The 14240-nt window shown below is 36.0% G+C and overlaps 1 protein-coding gene across 2 annotated transcripts in view; it reads left to right on the top strand.

Annotated features, from left to right (window-relative positions):
• Positions 1-7632: 7632 nt before the first annotated feature.
• LOC135221101 (lysosome membrane protein 2-like) overlaps positions 7633-14240 on the top strand; it is a 36973-nt gene continuing 30365 nt past the window's right edge. Inside the window, exon 1 of one of the 2 annotated variants that reach the window (XM_064258910.1) lies at positions 7633-7778. In XM_064258910.1, the coding sequence (XP_064114980.1) occupies positions 7760-7778 (19 nt within the window). In that variant the 5' untranslated portion in view covers positions 7633-7759. The remainder of the gene's footprint in view (positions 7779-14240) is intronic. The other variant, XM_064258909.1, reaches the window with a different exon arrangement.

Below are 14240 nucleotides of genomic sequence, written 5' to 3'. Positions count from 1 at the left end.
CGCGTATCTCCATCTTGAATCTAGGAAACGGATTCGGACAAATGCTTTCAGTGTTGCCATAAAGATACTCCCTCTTTGTAAATCCCTCACTATACTCAGTTTTTTTCCATCTGTCCATCTGCCTGTGGTGTTTTCGCATGGTAACACTGCGTCCGGGGCTTTAAATAGTTAGGCTATGTGCAAGTTTTAGGAAAATAAAAGGATATCTGGGTGTACATTTGCAACTGAAAAGTGTTTTAATAATTTACTGTATGCGAATTACACCGTTAATATTCGAAACAGGATATTATTTATAGCCCGGGACGCAGTGTTACCATGCGCAAACACCAAAGCGGATGGACAGATGGAAAAAAACAGAGTATAGTTTCCATTCCAACTACGTGATTGACACACTCGTTTCATGCTTAAAATATTTTTGTTGTTATAAACCTTCTTCTCGAATATATCACTGAATATTTCTCTTTCGCTTCGCAAGTTAGCAAGAGGTAAAAAATGAAAAAGATAAATAAAAACTAATAAATTCAACATTAATGTTACAAATGTCTTCTTCAGTTATGGCGCCAAGAAACCCATATATGCGCAGCTTAACACTGCTGGTTTCCGGAAGACTTTTGTTCAGTGAATGAGAAACTCCCGTGATCATTAACGCTGAGAAACTGGACGATAGATGTCGCTCTTTTTGAACGAATTTCGGTTTGAAGAAATGACTGTTAAATTTTCATTATGTCAGGGCCCACCCTTACCAAAGACATTATTTTGCGCTCCATATTTGTCCTAGCATCGACAATACGCGCAAGAATCCTATAATGTGATAGAATATTTTACTTTTTTATGTCTACTTGTAAGAGCATAAAACAGTTTTAAAGATAACTAATGAAAACAGTATGTATACGTGTATACAGTAAGAATATAGTAGTAGTAGTAGTAGTACGAGGCATTAATCTCTGAAACGGCTCCACCACGGTCTACCTAGACGTGGGCTCCACTACCGTACACAACTGAGCATGAATATCCCACGGTCTAGATATCAATGCTAATTCGGTACCTCGTCTTAACAACATTCATGGCTGAGAATTCATTCACGCGTGAATCCATTCTCACAGGTTATGTCGAATTCTAGGTATTCAGATTTCAATTTAATGACAAGGAAGCATACTTCGAAATGATTAACTGTTTATAGTTGCCGACAGATATATAATAGCAACCTCACGGCACTTGGCTCTCATTCTTTCTCTTCTGTCTGTCACTCGTTTGTCCTCGTAAAAGATGCCAAGTTTTCCTTCCTTAAATAAAGATATTAATGTCACTATATATATATATATATATATATATATCCATTATATATATATATATATATATATATATATATAGATATATATATATATATACTATATAATAATATATATATATATCTATATATATTATATATATATAGTATAATATAATTATATTTAAATATATATATAACATATATATATATATATATATATAAACTGGTTGATGGGACTGTATAGTATACAATCCACACATCTCGTCACAATTATGATTAGTTGTGGCTTCCTTTCTTGTAGCAATTCTACAAGATTCTTTGACAACTCCCTGACAGGTTCTTCCCTTTGCTAAGCAGAGTAACAATTCAGGCAATATTAGCGGTTTACGAGCTGTTTCCGTATCCTGACACAGCGAAACAAATGCTCTCGAAAATGAAGCATTCGTTTCACGTGGCTCACAGTTGGTCTTTTCCAAGACACTCTCGAGAGAACGTGAGGCAATGCACCGCCTTGTAGTCTAGGGCAAATGGCGAATTAAGTACAGACACCCTGGAAAACTTGATTTTCAGTCAACATTTGTAAAAAATGTAGCCATTAACGCACTTGAACTCATCTGAACATTGTATTTTTTGCAGGTGATGCAGCAGAAAACAAAATTAAAGTCCTTCTTATGCTCATAATCACACGATTAGTAATAGCTGTAGTACGTTCATGAAGCAGCAAAGTTCACAGTTAATCTAAACTGATTTGTGAGACGATCTTCAATATCACGATTTTCCCCCCTTTTTTGGAAGGGAAATGAGGCTTTTTTTTGTTACTGACGTTCCAGCAATCATTTATGGCCTTTTATCTCTAGCAACACACAACTCTGAAGCTTCGCTATATCAAAGACCTGCAGAGCACAAGGGGTTATGCAAAAAATGGTGCAGATCTACTTCCGGAGGTTTATAGAGTCAAAGCCCTTTCTTTCACGGAACATCTGTTGGTTTTTTAACCTAATTCTTTACGGTTTGTATTTAAAAAGCCACCAAGCTTTGAACATTTCTTTGTACAGTCAGGGCCTGTCAGGCAACGCATCTCTAGAAGCAATATTACAATGTAGTACCATGATACTATAGTATCTTTGGTAGCACGTAGTTGTGGTACTACCCTTATCAACCCTAGAAACTGTGTATGGAAAAGGGTTCAATCATGATTACCGAAATTGTTTGCTTCCGAATTCTTACCAGCGAACCAGTAACCTTGAACTTGGGGACCACCGACCCTAGTCCTATAAAGAAGCGCGGAGTACAGCAAGACAAACGTACATCTTTGCCTCCTTCAATTATTTCTTCAAACATGAGAGCTTTAAAACAATGTATGTATGACCAAATTAACCTGATTTGTCTTAAGCAATTATTTTTTAATGCTTTGTGAAATCTTCACAGGTATCCTTAAAGCATGTTTTACTTCTTTGAATACTTAAATTTTTTTTTAAGCTTTTGTCGTTGCCGTGGTTTCCCTCAGCCCAAATAGGTGTAACCAGATGCTTGCTTTTGTGGGTTAAGTGACTCACTCACTGTGTGCAGACGCAAATAATTGCATGCGAACAGGTACTACCTGTTCCTTCCTTCCACAGTTTTCTAGACAGAATGTTGGACTAGTTTCCGTTATATATATGCACATGCATACACACACACACACACACACATTTATATATATGTATGTATAACTGAATCACGAAAGTTTGGAACGTGATAAATCCATAAATAAAGGTATGAGCCCAAAGGAAAGATAAACAACGGATTTTCTGCAAGATCTTTCGACTCAACGTCCTTTACTTAGCGGACAAACTGACTTGCATGAGAAATTGAGAGTACAGGAAAGGTCGTATAAGTGACAGATAGGGATTATAAGGAGATTAGTACCTAGAATCCAACACACCTGGAGAATGGGGTGTGTTGGATTCTAGGTACTAATCTCTTTATAAGCCCTATCTGTCACTTATACGACCTTTCCTGTACTCTCAATTTCTCATGTAAGTCAGTTTGTCTGCTAGGTAAAGGACGTTGAGTCGAAAGATCTTGCAGACTCTCCGTTGTTTATCTTTCCTTCGTGGCTTATCTATATATATATATAGATATATATATATATATAATCTATATATATATAATATATATATAGTCAACTTCGCTATTGCAATCATTCTTCAACATGTCGGGGTCAACCCTTTTAAATAGCTCATACCTCTATTCGCAGTTATTGTACTACTTGTTGCTCCTTTTCAATAGGAACAACTATAACCGACATCATTTCTGTGATTGAATTTGCTCTTGCTAACTCGGTACTGGTAAAAGCTTTTACCAGCAAAGAAAAAAAAATTCCCTTTTAGAAGAAAAACCAACAAATATAGATAGTACTACGCACGTACTTCGTAGGTTTCCATTGTCGTTCGTCATTTATTTTTATCTATACGAAAGCGGACGACCACAAAATCAAGATCGACTAGTAAACACCTGAGGCTTAATAGACTCAAATCTACGATTATTATCAATTGTTCTTTCCCTCAGGGGCGATATAAATAGCTTTAGTATTTAGTAATTCGTTCCCGCCATCCTGCACATGACGACTACACAGGCACCGCTCAATTTACTCTGGCGGGCGTAAATAGGCTCAGATTGCTTACCAGAGACCATGCAGGCTTCGATATTCGATAGTCACGCTCACAAATGACACTTTTGTCATTTTGGGATTATTTCTAAAGATTTTTTTCGCGTATTTATTCAGTTTTGTAGAAATGAGATTACGAATCGTTATACACAGAGTAAACTCTCTCTCCTTTTGTATGAGCTCTGTACCTAGACTCATCCATGATACTAAAAAAAGGTACCAAGGTAGGCTTCATTCCCTTGTCCTCAAGTATGCACAGGCTTGGGTTTCTTCCTTTTCGTAAAGAAATGAAAAATATTTCCTACACTTTTGTAGGCTCCGCCTTAATTCAACTGAATATTATTATATTTAGCGCATCACTGCAGGGTAAGATTAACGTTCAAAGACTATAAGTATTGTATCATTCATGGTAGTTTCAAAGAGAACATCCACCTTTAATCAATTATAACAGATCTAAATGGAACTCAAAATACAAATGACTATTCAGTGTCACGATATATCGCTAACAAATTCTGATTGAATGTGATCCTACCAAAGAAATATAATCAAACACATTCTTAGACTATTAGCTCTAAGTAGGTATTGTGCATTTTTTGTTTGTTTTACAAACAGGGAGACTTCCTGGACGATCATCGGAACATTTACTGATGTATGAATATTTAGACAGAACAAACAAACGTTTGAAAGCAGTGAGACTCAGTGAGCCCGGCTGTGGCGTTGACACACACACACACACACACACACACTCACACACACTACGAGCAGATGATAAGTGGTTTATTTCTGCTCACTGGTCAGTCAGGCGGGCAGTCTGAAACACCTGTATCGCTTTCTATTAGCAACAGAAAATGTGCATTTTCAATTCCTTCTATCTATTCTAAACCATACACAACACATTTTCAAGAGACAAGACAAGAAATATATGTATAGAGTTCAAATATCTTATTAGTCTAAACAAAATATTAGTCTAAATAAAAACTTTTAGTTTTCTGAGGCATCTGTCTGTCTCGGTCGATAAACAAGTGGCTCGACCGTGGGCTCAACCAAGGAAGTAGGACTAAGCCTTCCTGAGCCATTTTGCTCAGTAACAATAATTTTCTTTACTGATAAGGAATCTGAAATATTACTAAGAAAAATACGCTCATATATTGTTTTGTGTGATTTGTTATGAAAACAAAAGTTGCCCTTTTTTCTTCTTTTTTGCGAGGGTCTCGTGAGACACATCCACTTAGTCTAGTAAATACTGATGCTACAAAAATTGTAGCTGACGTTTGGAAACGGTTTAATTGACAACTGAATAGTTAGTAACATTAGAATCATGAAAACAACGTGCTTCGTTCAGATGCAAAATCTGATAGAAAACTACTTAAAGATAAATTCTTCGCCTTGAATTCCGATCTATGACGCTTAGATAACCGATGACTTAGGCTTTGTGATTGATATCGTATTGCTCTCTTCTCTTCTCCAACTTTTTTATCTTTTTTATTTTTAGTCAAAATATCGCATCAGTATTCAAGAACTGTTTATTAAATACACTAAGCTGCACAGTTTTTCAGGTGTTGGTAAAGTGTATGATGCTTTCATATTCATAAATAACCAATCTCGTTCGTGAATCATGCTGGGAGCTGCTCAGGTTTTATAATAAATTTTCGTGATAAATTTGAGTATATTGCAGAGATACGTATGATGCATTTCACCAAATGGCGGAGAATATATCGGCATTAGTCATATAACTTATACTACTGTAGGTGATTATTAACATTATGTTTTCCCTGTCTGTCCATCATCAACATAAGGAGTACGTGTAATTAGACCGATGCTGTTTTAACCTCATATTTGATAATACTTATTTTATTCCAGACTTCGTTTCTTTAATTTTTTTTTACGTGCATCATTTACGCTATTGCGTTCACGTGGGAATATTTAATTTTGCTGGATGGATCGACATTCATATTTATATTTATACCAGCTTATGTGTGCGTGCGTGAGCCTAGTCTTCTAGCCACATTAATACCTATGATGAATTGTCATGCAATGGAACACAACGCGTTTTTCTGTGATGCATATTGTTTATCAACATAAAATATCTTATATTTGTTTTAATGGAAAATGATACTGCAAGGACAAAAGACCCTTGGCTATTGAAAAAAAATTAGATATTTTTTTATGTGACCACAATGGTTGCAGTTGATGTCTGTATTCTAACTACAGGTTAAAAACCAAAGCTATGTTGCCTTGTCATTGAAAAACAATTGTGTTCTCATGGTACAACAAAGCAATTTCATTTGTTTTGAAATGGCTTTCCATCCACAGCTGTTCCTCGGCGGCTATCAAAGAACAGCTACTAGTTTAACTTGAGCAGTCAGTCAACGCAAGCTTGATCAAAATGTGAATACTTAGTCATGTGCTGATTCACAGACAAGACTTGGCAAAAATAAAATTGGCTTACGTCATTGCGTCATGTGAGCATATAATGACACTTGCATAGGAGTCGAAGACTTCTGCGTTGCCTTAACTTGGCCACTTTTTGATAGTCTTATGTTGCTAACTGGCGATCTGGTTAGCTGTACTATACGTTCGTGCATGTGTTACTTCAGTCGAAGATACATTGTTTTATGGTTAAAAATCAAAGTAACGTGGCTTTTGAAGTTGGAGATAAGTAAACAGAACAGGAATGAAACTCGGAGGGCAGATCAAAGGGATGTTGAATAAAACTCGCAGTAGGCAACTTTACAAAACATGTGACTAACATCCTTTCATGATTTTTGCTTGTTTTTGATGACGTGCTTGTTGTAGGTCTATGGTAAGGAATGGAATGTGTGATTTAAGCATAAAGCCAACCACTGGGAGTTCATGGTATGTTCCGTTTTACTTGACAATAGGAAACTGGAGAATAATCTTTTGTCACTGTGGAAATTGACGATCTCTCTCTCTCTCTCTCTGTTTACAGCGTTCTCTCTCTCTCTCTCTCTCTCTGTTTACAGCGTTTCTCTCTCTCTCTCTCTCTCTCTTTATAGCGTTCGTCACTCAGTGACTTGCGAAACCATCAGCTCCATCATCGACATTCGTAAAAATGCAGCCCTGCCAGGAACTGTTTCGGAGCTGCATAGTTTTATTTTCTCGGCAGCGAACCTTATATTATATACATTATGATAAATTTTTATTAGACATCCTCACGTTCTGTGTTCACCTTATTCCTTCATTTTTAAAGGCTGGTTGGAACGTAGTTTAGTTAATTTCTTCATTTGCGGTACTGGTCAAGAGCGTCAGATTTCATGTTGAAAATTTCCTGTACTGAGAATGGTTTCGCAACTTAAAAAGAAGGAAAAAATGGCTATCGTCATGTATACTTATTCACTGCATGAAGAAAGCATAGGTATGGTAAATTGTTACGCTGTCATCGGAACATTTGCTTTATAGTCAGATAATTCATGCGACATAGTTATAGTGGAAGAAAGATGTAGCTTTCTGGACAAAGATTCTCATAACTGCCGCGGGCAGTAAATGAAGAAAAAGTCGCACTTCGATAGACTACGGAACGACCATTTTGACATTTACCGTTGACAATTAGCATTTTAGTTTCGTCTCATATCTACTGCTCGTGACGAACGCCGCATCTCTTGAATTAACGAATAAGGAACGCATATATCGAATGAAATAAGAACATCGTGGAAATGAACGATAAGGAAAAAAATGTGAAAATGAATCGCTGGCAACTGCAGAGCACCATCGTCAGGCTGCTGCTGTTGTTATTTTGTCAGTAGGATTTGTGATGTCAGTGAGGTTGGATGTACGCTCTCAATATAATGCGATAGTTGCGATTGGTTTAACTTTTTACGATGGGGAAAATTTGCACAGGTAAAATAATGTCTTCTTGTTGTTTGTCATTTGTGTCGTAGTTAGAATGCGTGTTATTCGTCATTTAGAATTATTTCCAGGACGGATTCGAGCCTATTCAGCAATGTGCAACATTAGGTTTGTGAGAGTCATTTTTGTATTCGACTTTCTAGTCTTGGGAACGTCTTATTAAACATATGGGGAGCATTTTAACAGGTTTATTAGAATGGTTAAGCCATTTATTTAACTGCTGTATATACACTGCGCTACATTAAACCTGAAGGTGTATTGTTTACCTACAAGCTTTCACGGTTAGCTTGCTTAGATCCTAATCAGGCTAAGAATTATACTCTTTTTACCGTACGTACTCTAACTGGCAGGTAAGCGCGATACCTGTAACTGTTCACCTACCACAGGTAATTGACGCCCTTGCTAAATTTAAAAATCGTTGACGTGGTTAAATTAACCTCCCAAAACCTGGCTAGGTATTGAGGCTGTGGCGTAGGCCTGCCTACCTATTAAAATTTTTGCCAAAAATTGAATATTTTTTACTGCATAGGCTGTCTTTTCAATGTTTTATGTATTTTTTTTCCTTGCAGCATCATTTTCTATTAAAACATTTTATGATTTATGTTAATTTGCATCACAGAAAAATGGAAATTTTTTTTTTTAAAAATTTCTCTTAGTGTGGAACAAGAAGATCTTGTCCTTATTGGTAGACCTGTAGTTAACCACACCATTAACAAGTGGTATAGGCTTAGTAACCTACGAAAAAGAGATGCTCTTTCTGAAATATGCAAATAGTTCCCATGTAACAATCGCCAATAGGCCTCCAGTACTTGGCCGACAAGCTTACTTAAATTTCATAAAAATGGACTCTTAATAAAAATTACAAATGAAAGGCAAGAGAATCTGGCAGTGGTATTTCAGGGATTCGCTTTAGCCTAACCTAACCATGTGGAGTTCTTCCTGCTTCAGGTTCAGCATAGCAGGTAGCTGGCTACTATGCATACTAAACAGGCCTAACCCAGGACAATATCAGTGTTCCATACCAGGCTGCAGATTTTAATCTTCTGGACCCATTTAACCTTTATTTAGCCTAACAAGGGTATTTCATGGGTTTTTGCTTCAATTTCTGTTAAATATTAATTCGGCAGCCCATAACATTGGTTTTGTGCTTTGCAGTGAAGGTACTGTTTTGTGTGTTATAATCCAATTAGGACCTGCTGGGCACAGAGACCTAACAGGGTGAATGTTTTATGGAATAGTTTTTAATCAATAAAAGGCAATAACCTAACCTTATTATAAATGTTATTTAAGAAAACCGTATAGGAGACTGTGCTTGGGCTGTGTCTGTCCAACAGTTCCAGTGTTACCTAAAGGTAGAGACATTGTTGTGCATAAGAGCCAACTTGAATTTAAAAATTTAATTATCCTTCCAGCAGTAGGCTAACTGATGATTGTCTTGTTCATTGGGAACTCCCATCGTTTTACAGTCCTTTTTTTTTTATCATTTTTTATCATCATCAGCCCATTGAAAGTAGTCGGTAGGTTACAGTGAAGCTTTATCTACTTGATGTTGACTCTTTCTTATCATTGCAATCATTGTGGGTTATGATTTGGGTCCCCTTGCTTGGAGCTTATGATTAAATTACTACTATCGTACCCATCTATTTTCACTGTATTTTTATTGATGTTCTTAGTGTGCTATCATACTACTTGGAATAAATCAGTGTATATCTTTACTTGATTGCCATTAAATTCACTTTATTGTAAATTTGGGGTAAATTGCAGTGCTAATTTATTGTAAGCTGCTCTACTGTAATGTATAAGTTCTTCCCATTTCCTTATTAACTTGCAACTTTATAACAATCTTATACACATGAATTAACATACAGCATTGCAGTAAACAATAAAGTGACATTATCTTGAATTTTATAGGGGATGAAGTAAGGTGATGTGAATTAGGAAGTTGAATGTGAATCATGAAATTTGATTATTAGTGTGTAAATCAGAAATAATTGATGCATGGTTAATTGTTAATTATTGATGCATGGTTAATTGTTAACTTATGATAAGATATACTAAATTGGTGTAGGGTTGGGTGTAGATTAAAGTGAAGGACTAGGGCTAGGCAAACTTTATCAGTGGTGTACTATATCTTGATTGTTGCAAGCATTTTTTTTATCAGTTATTTTGTGCATCCACTGCCCTGGTGCTTGGACAATTAAATACGTAGTAAAGAAAAACTTTATACCCTTTGTGTTAACATACATTTGTCACCATATGTATCCTTTTTTAGATCCACTATGCCCGTAATACTGTACTTATATTTTAGAAGATACCAGCCAGTGAGATGTATAAATCTAAATATCAGGATATCTACCATTTTGCCATGTTGCATTTCAGACAGCCTAGTGGAGTACAGCATTAAACTCAATTCTTTTCATTCGTCACAAAACTTGCCGTTGAGGTACAAGATACCCAAGTTAATGGTACTTGCTCCTTTTTTTTTTATTCAGGCTATGGGAGTATTGAATAGCTTAGTGATTGTGTGCAAAACTCTGTCAGCCAGGGACAACAGCTCAAAGGGTTGAAAGTTACTGAGGCCTTTGAACAAGGCACAATATTTCTTGTAACCTTCATGGAAGAGTGGTGTACCATACAAGACTTCAAATTCATACTATTAAGTACGTAGTCAGGGAAATAAGAAGCATTAGAGCTTGAATCAGAAATTGCAACACAGCAATGATTTCATACTTTTTGCCCTTTCCAATTTACTAGAAAATAAAATTTAAGGTACATTAAACTCTGTTACAGGCTGAATGTGTGATGTTAGTGAAGAGTTTTGTATGTGACTGACAACCTAAAGTTTACTAAATTGAGTACAGCTGTACATATCATATATGATGTCTGTTGAAGAAAGTGTTCAAGAACTTTTATTTAATATATAAGATTATTGCTTAAGAAACTAAGGCAGATGATGCTACTCTTATTGCAGTTATTTGTTCCCTCCAAATACAGATTTAAGTTACACTTATCAGAAAAACTAAGATTGATTGGATAGCTGATCTTGCACAGTTTTCCACTCAGTGTTCAACTATGCATAGGTACACTGTGAAATACTACCGAGTTGAGTATTTGGCTCTTGATTTGCTTTCTTGTATATCTCTTCAGTTTTTGCTTCTACTTACGTACAGAACTAGGTACAGCATTAATAATGATGATTGTTGTATCTTCACATACTATGATTGGAATTCTTTCCCCTTTCTTTTTTATGTCAGCAGCTGTATAAAACTTAACTGCTGGGTTGGTTTCTTGACTCATTTAAGAATTTTTAAGAATAAAGCTTCACATATGAAAATTTGCATGGATGTTATTTCTTCATTTCATGACGCCAAGGGTTTATGTTGTGTTCCATCTAAGGATTTAAATGTTTGTTTATCCCTTAGAACTTGTGTGTTATTGAAGACATTGCCAAATTTTTGCCTGTGTTTTCTGCTTCTTTCTTTTCATCTTTGTGGATGATATAATACGTATATTCTAATTTGCTCGTGGATGATATAATATATTCAAATTTGCTCGGTTAAAATTTGGGAGAATAAGTGTTCCACTCCCTACCACATATTTTCCTGTACTGACTTCTCTTGAAGCCCTAAGATGCTTTCATAATCCCATGGAAGCAATGGAGACACTTACAACTTCATTAAGGCTTCTAGCACATCTGAATTTTTTTTTTCTTTTTTTTTAACATAAGAAATTTCACAAGTGATTCTTTCCAAAGTATAGAATTTAACTTTGAGAGGCTACAAGACAAATCCTTTCCATAAATGTGTTGTAGACCTATGCTTTACTGCTGTGTTGTCAGAATGTGATAGATGACGCTTCATATTGTTTCAGGGTCCATGTGGGTTATCTGCCTGTCAGATGATGCCAGGCTTAATCATAAGGCTGACCATGTTGCAATCGATGACATAATGTATATAGTATGAGCAAGTCTCCATGCCCTGAACCTTCTTTGCTACTAGGATTTGGTTCCATGTTAAATTGATACAATGCCAAAGTCAGACAAAATTGTCAGTGTTGGTAACTTAGGTCAGTGGATTTCTGGGTGTAACTCATCGTAACATGAGAGAAAAGTAAATGCACAGAAAAGTGAGATTGGTTTCATGACCAAAGGGAGGAATTTTACTAAATGGAAAAATACTTTATTTTTCGTTGCTTAATTGGAGGTTGTACAAAAAAATTAGGGAGTGCCCAAAGCCCTTAATTAGTACAGGCAAGAAGAAATGGCAATAATTACCTATTGCTGTAAAAAGGAAATTATGAAATAAGATTACGTATGTATAGGACATAAGTTAAATAGGTGGAAAAAATCTGTAGATAAGTAACCCAGGTGAACAGGAAAGACACTGTCTCAAGGAGAGCATTCTAAGATTAGCTGATCTTTTTAGAATAAGTTTTAAGTAGCCTTTTGTTATCATGCATGACTGCTACCTTTTAAATGTTAAAGAACACTGATTTTGGTTCAGTGCATCAGAACAATGGACTTTTTTAAGCTTAACAAAATTGTGGAAAACATTGTAGTAATACAAGCAAAGAGGGAAAGAGTAAGACCACCTGAATACATAGTCACCCTTGGGCACTGGAATGTTTTGTTCATTTTATAGAATACTACATATTTGGACTTATGGTTTAGCTTATATTGCCATAGTTTCAGAGCATATTTTATTTTATAGTTTGTCCAACTTTTGGAGTATTTTTAAAATTAATTATTTGTTTGGCAGGGATAGGGAATTCATAATTTTCTTTTGAATGATGCCTTCATTTTAATTTTTAGGTTTTAGTTTCTGAAATTACTTGGGTTAAACAAGCATTTCATTTAGTAATACTTAGGTGATATATATAGTCCATAATTTTTTCTGGTGTATTTTCTAATCAGAGATCATGGGAGCAAAGCTGGTAGTAGTTGTTTGTGGATTGCATTGTGTTAATTATTTTATTCATTTTGACCAGGGCATGATTAGAAAAAAACTGCAGGTAGTGATGATTTGACTGGGAATGCAGGTAACTTCTTATTGACCATTGACATTCCACACTGACACTGCCTTAAAGGTCCTTAATGTATCATTTGCAATTCCTAGCTAGCTTAAAAGTAAAGTGCCCTTTTAAGGGACCCTATGCCTCTTGTTGGTGGATGTCTGGGTTGACAAGAGAGGATAGGATCAGAAATGACTACATAAGGGGGTCGACTATGGTGGTGGAAATATCAAAGAAAGTGCAGGAGGGGAGGCTGAGATGGTATGGACACCTGTTGAGGAGGGATGAGGTTTACGCTGGGTGACATACTATGGGGATGGAGGTTCAAGGAAGAAGAGGAGGAAGAGAGAGTCCAAGAAAGAGATGGAAGGACTGTGTGAGAGGAGACTTACATAACAAGGGAATTGATGAGGCAGAAGTGCGCAGGATAGAAATAGATGGAAACGGCACATCCGAAACAGCGACCCCATATAAAAATGGGAACCAGCTGGGAAGGAGATATGCCTCTTGGTACAAATTTGTTTAAGAAGCTTGTTTAGGTGAGTTTTTCATTTTGGGAATAGTAGAGTAAACATTAGCACTGCATTTCAGGGCAAAATGTAAAGGGTAACATTCATACTATTTTTAATTCATACAGTAAATGTTTGCATAAACTGACATGTCTCTTGTACAAATTCAAGAGTATCTTTTGTAAGATTTGCATGTTGTCTGTAAGATTTATTTCTAGTTTTTCAATAGGGCATAAAATAGGTAATTTTTTGTTGTTTAGGACTATTGTAGGCAAAAGAGGGACACCCAAATAGTGTTATTCCCTCCTGGCTTCTAAATTTTTAATTTGACATTTTAAGTGTCCTTACTAACATACTAATTCAAAGTGATAGTAACCAATGGCCTACTACGTTGAAAGCACTGCTTCTCGTCCAAAGTGATAGTACAGTGGACTCCCGTATTTATATTCTCTGGATTCGTGGACTCATGATTCGCGGATTTCTCTCGGGAACATTTCCTCCCATTATTCGTGGTATTTTTCTATTAGAAATATCCAGAAATTCCTGGTTTTTTTTATCAGTTTCATCATAAAATGTACTTTTTGTGATAAAGTTATTGAAAAAACCAAGTATGAACATTTTTAGTGGGTTTTGCCTGAGTTTTAACTAATGAAATAGGCTGTTTTCAGCATTTTTATAGGGTTCCAACTATTTGCGGATTCTAACTATTCGGGGGGGAGGGTTCCTTGTTACACATCCCCTGCAAATACGGTGGGACCACTGTACATCTAAATGCTAAAGAGCTTGATTGAATTTTAACAAACATTATGTGCTAAGTAACCTCTTAAATGCTTTAATTAGTGCTATCTGAGCTATACCTAATAATTTGTGGCACTGCACTTTTGACTCGACAAAATGGCCCAACCAGCACCATATCTTGAATTACAGCTGAAGT

Source organism: Macrobrachium nipponense, chromosome 2 (assembly GCF_015104395.2).
Source record: "Macrobrachium nipponense isolate FS-2020 chromosome 2, ASM1510439v2, whole genome shotgun sequence".
Classification (NCBI taxonomy): Eukaryota; Metazoa; Arthropoda; class Malacostraca; order Decapoda; family Palaemonidae; genus Macrobrachium; species Macrobrachium nipponense.
Note: the sequence above shows the minus strand (reverse complement) of the source record. Positions and strands in the feature narration are given on the sequence as shown.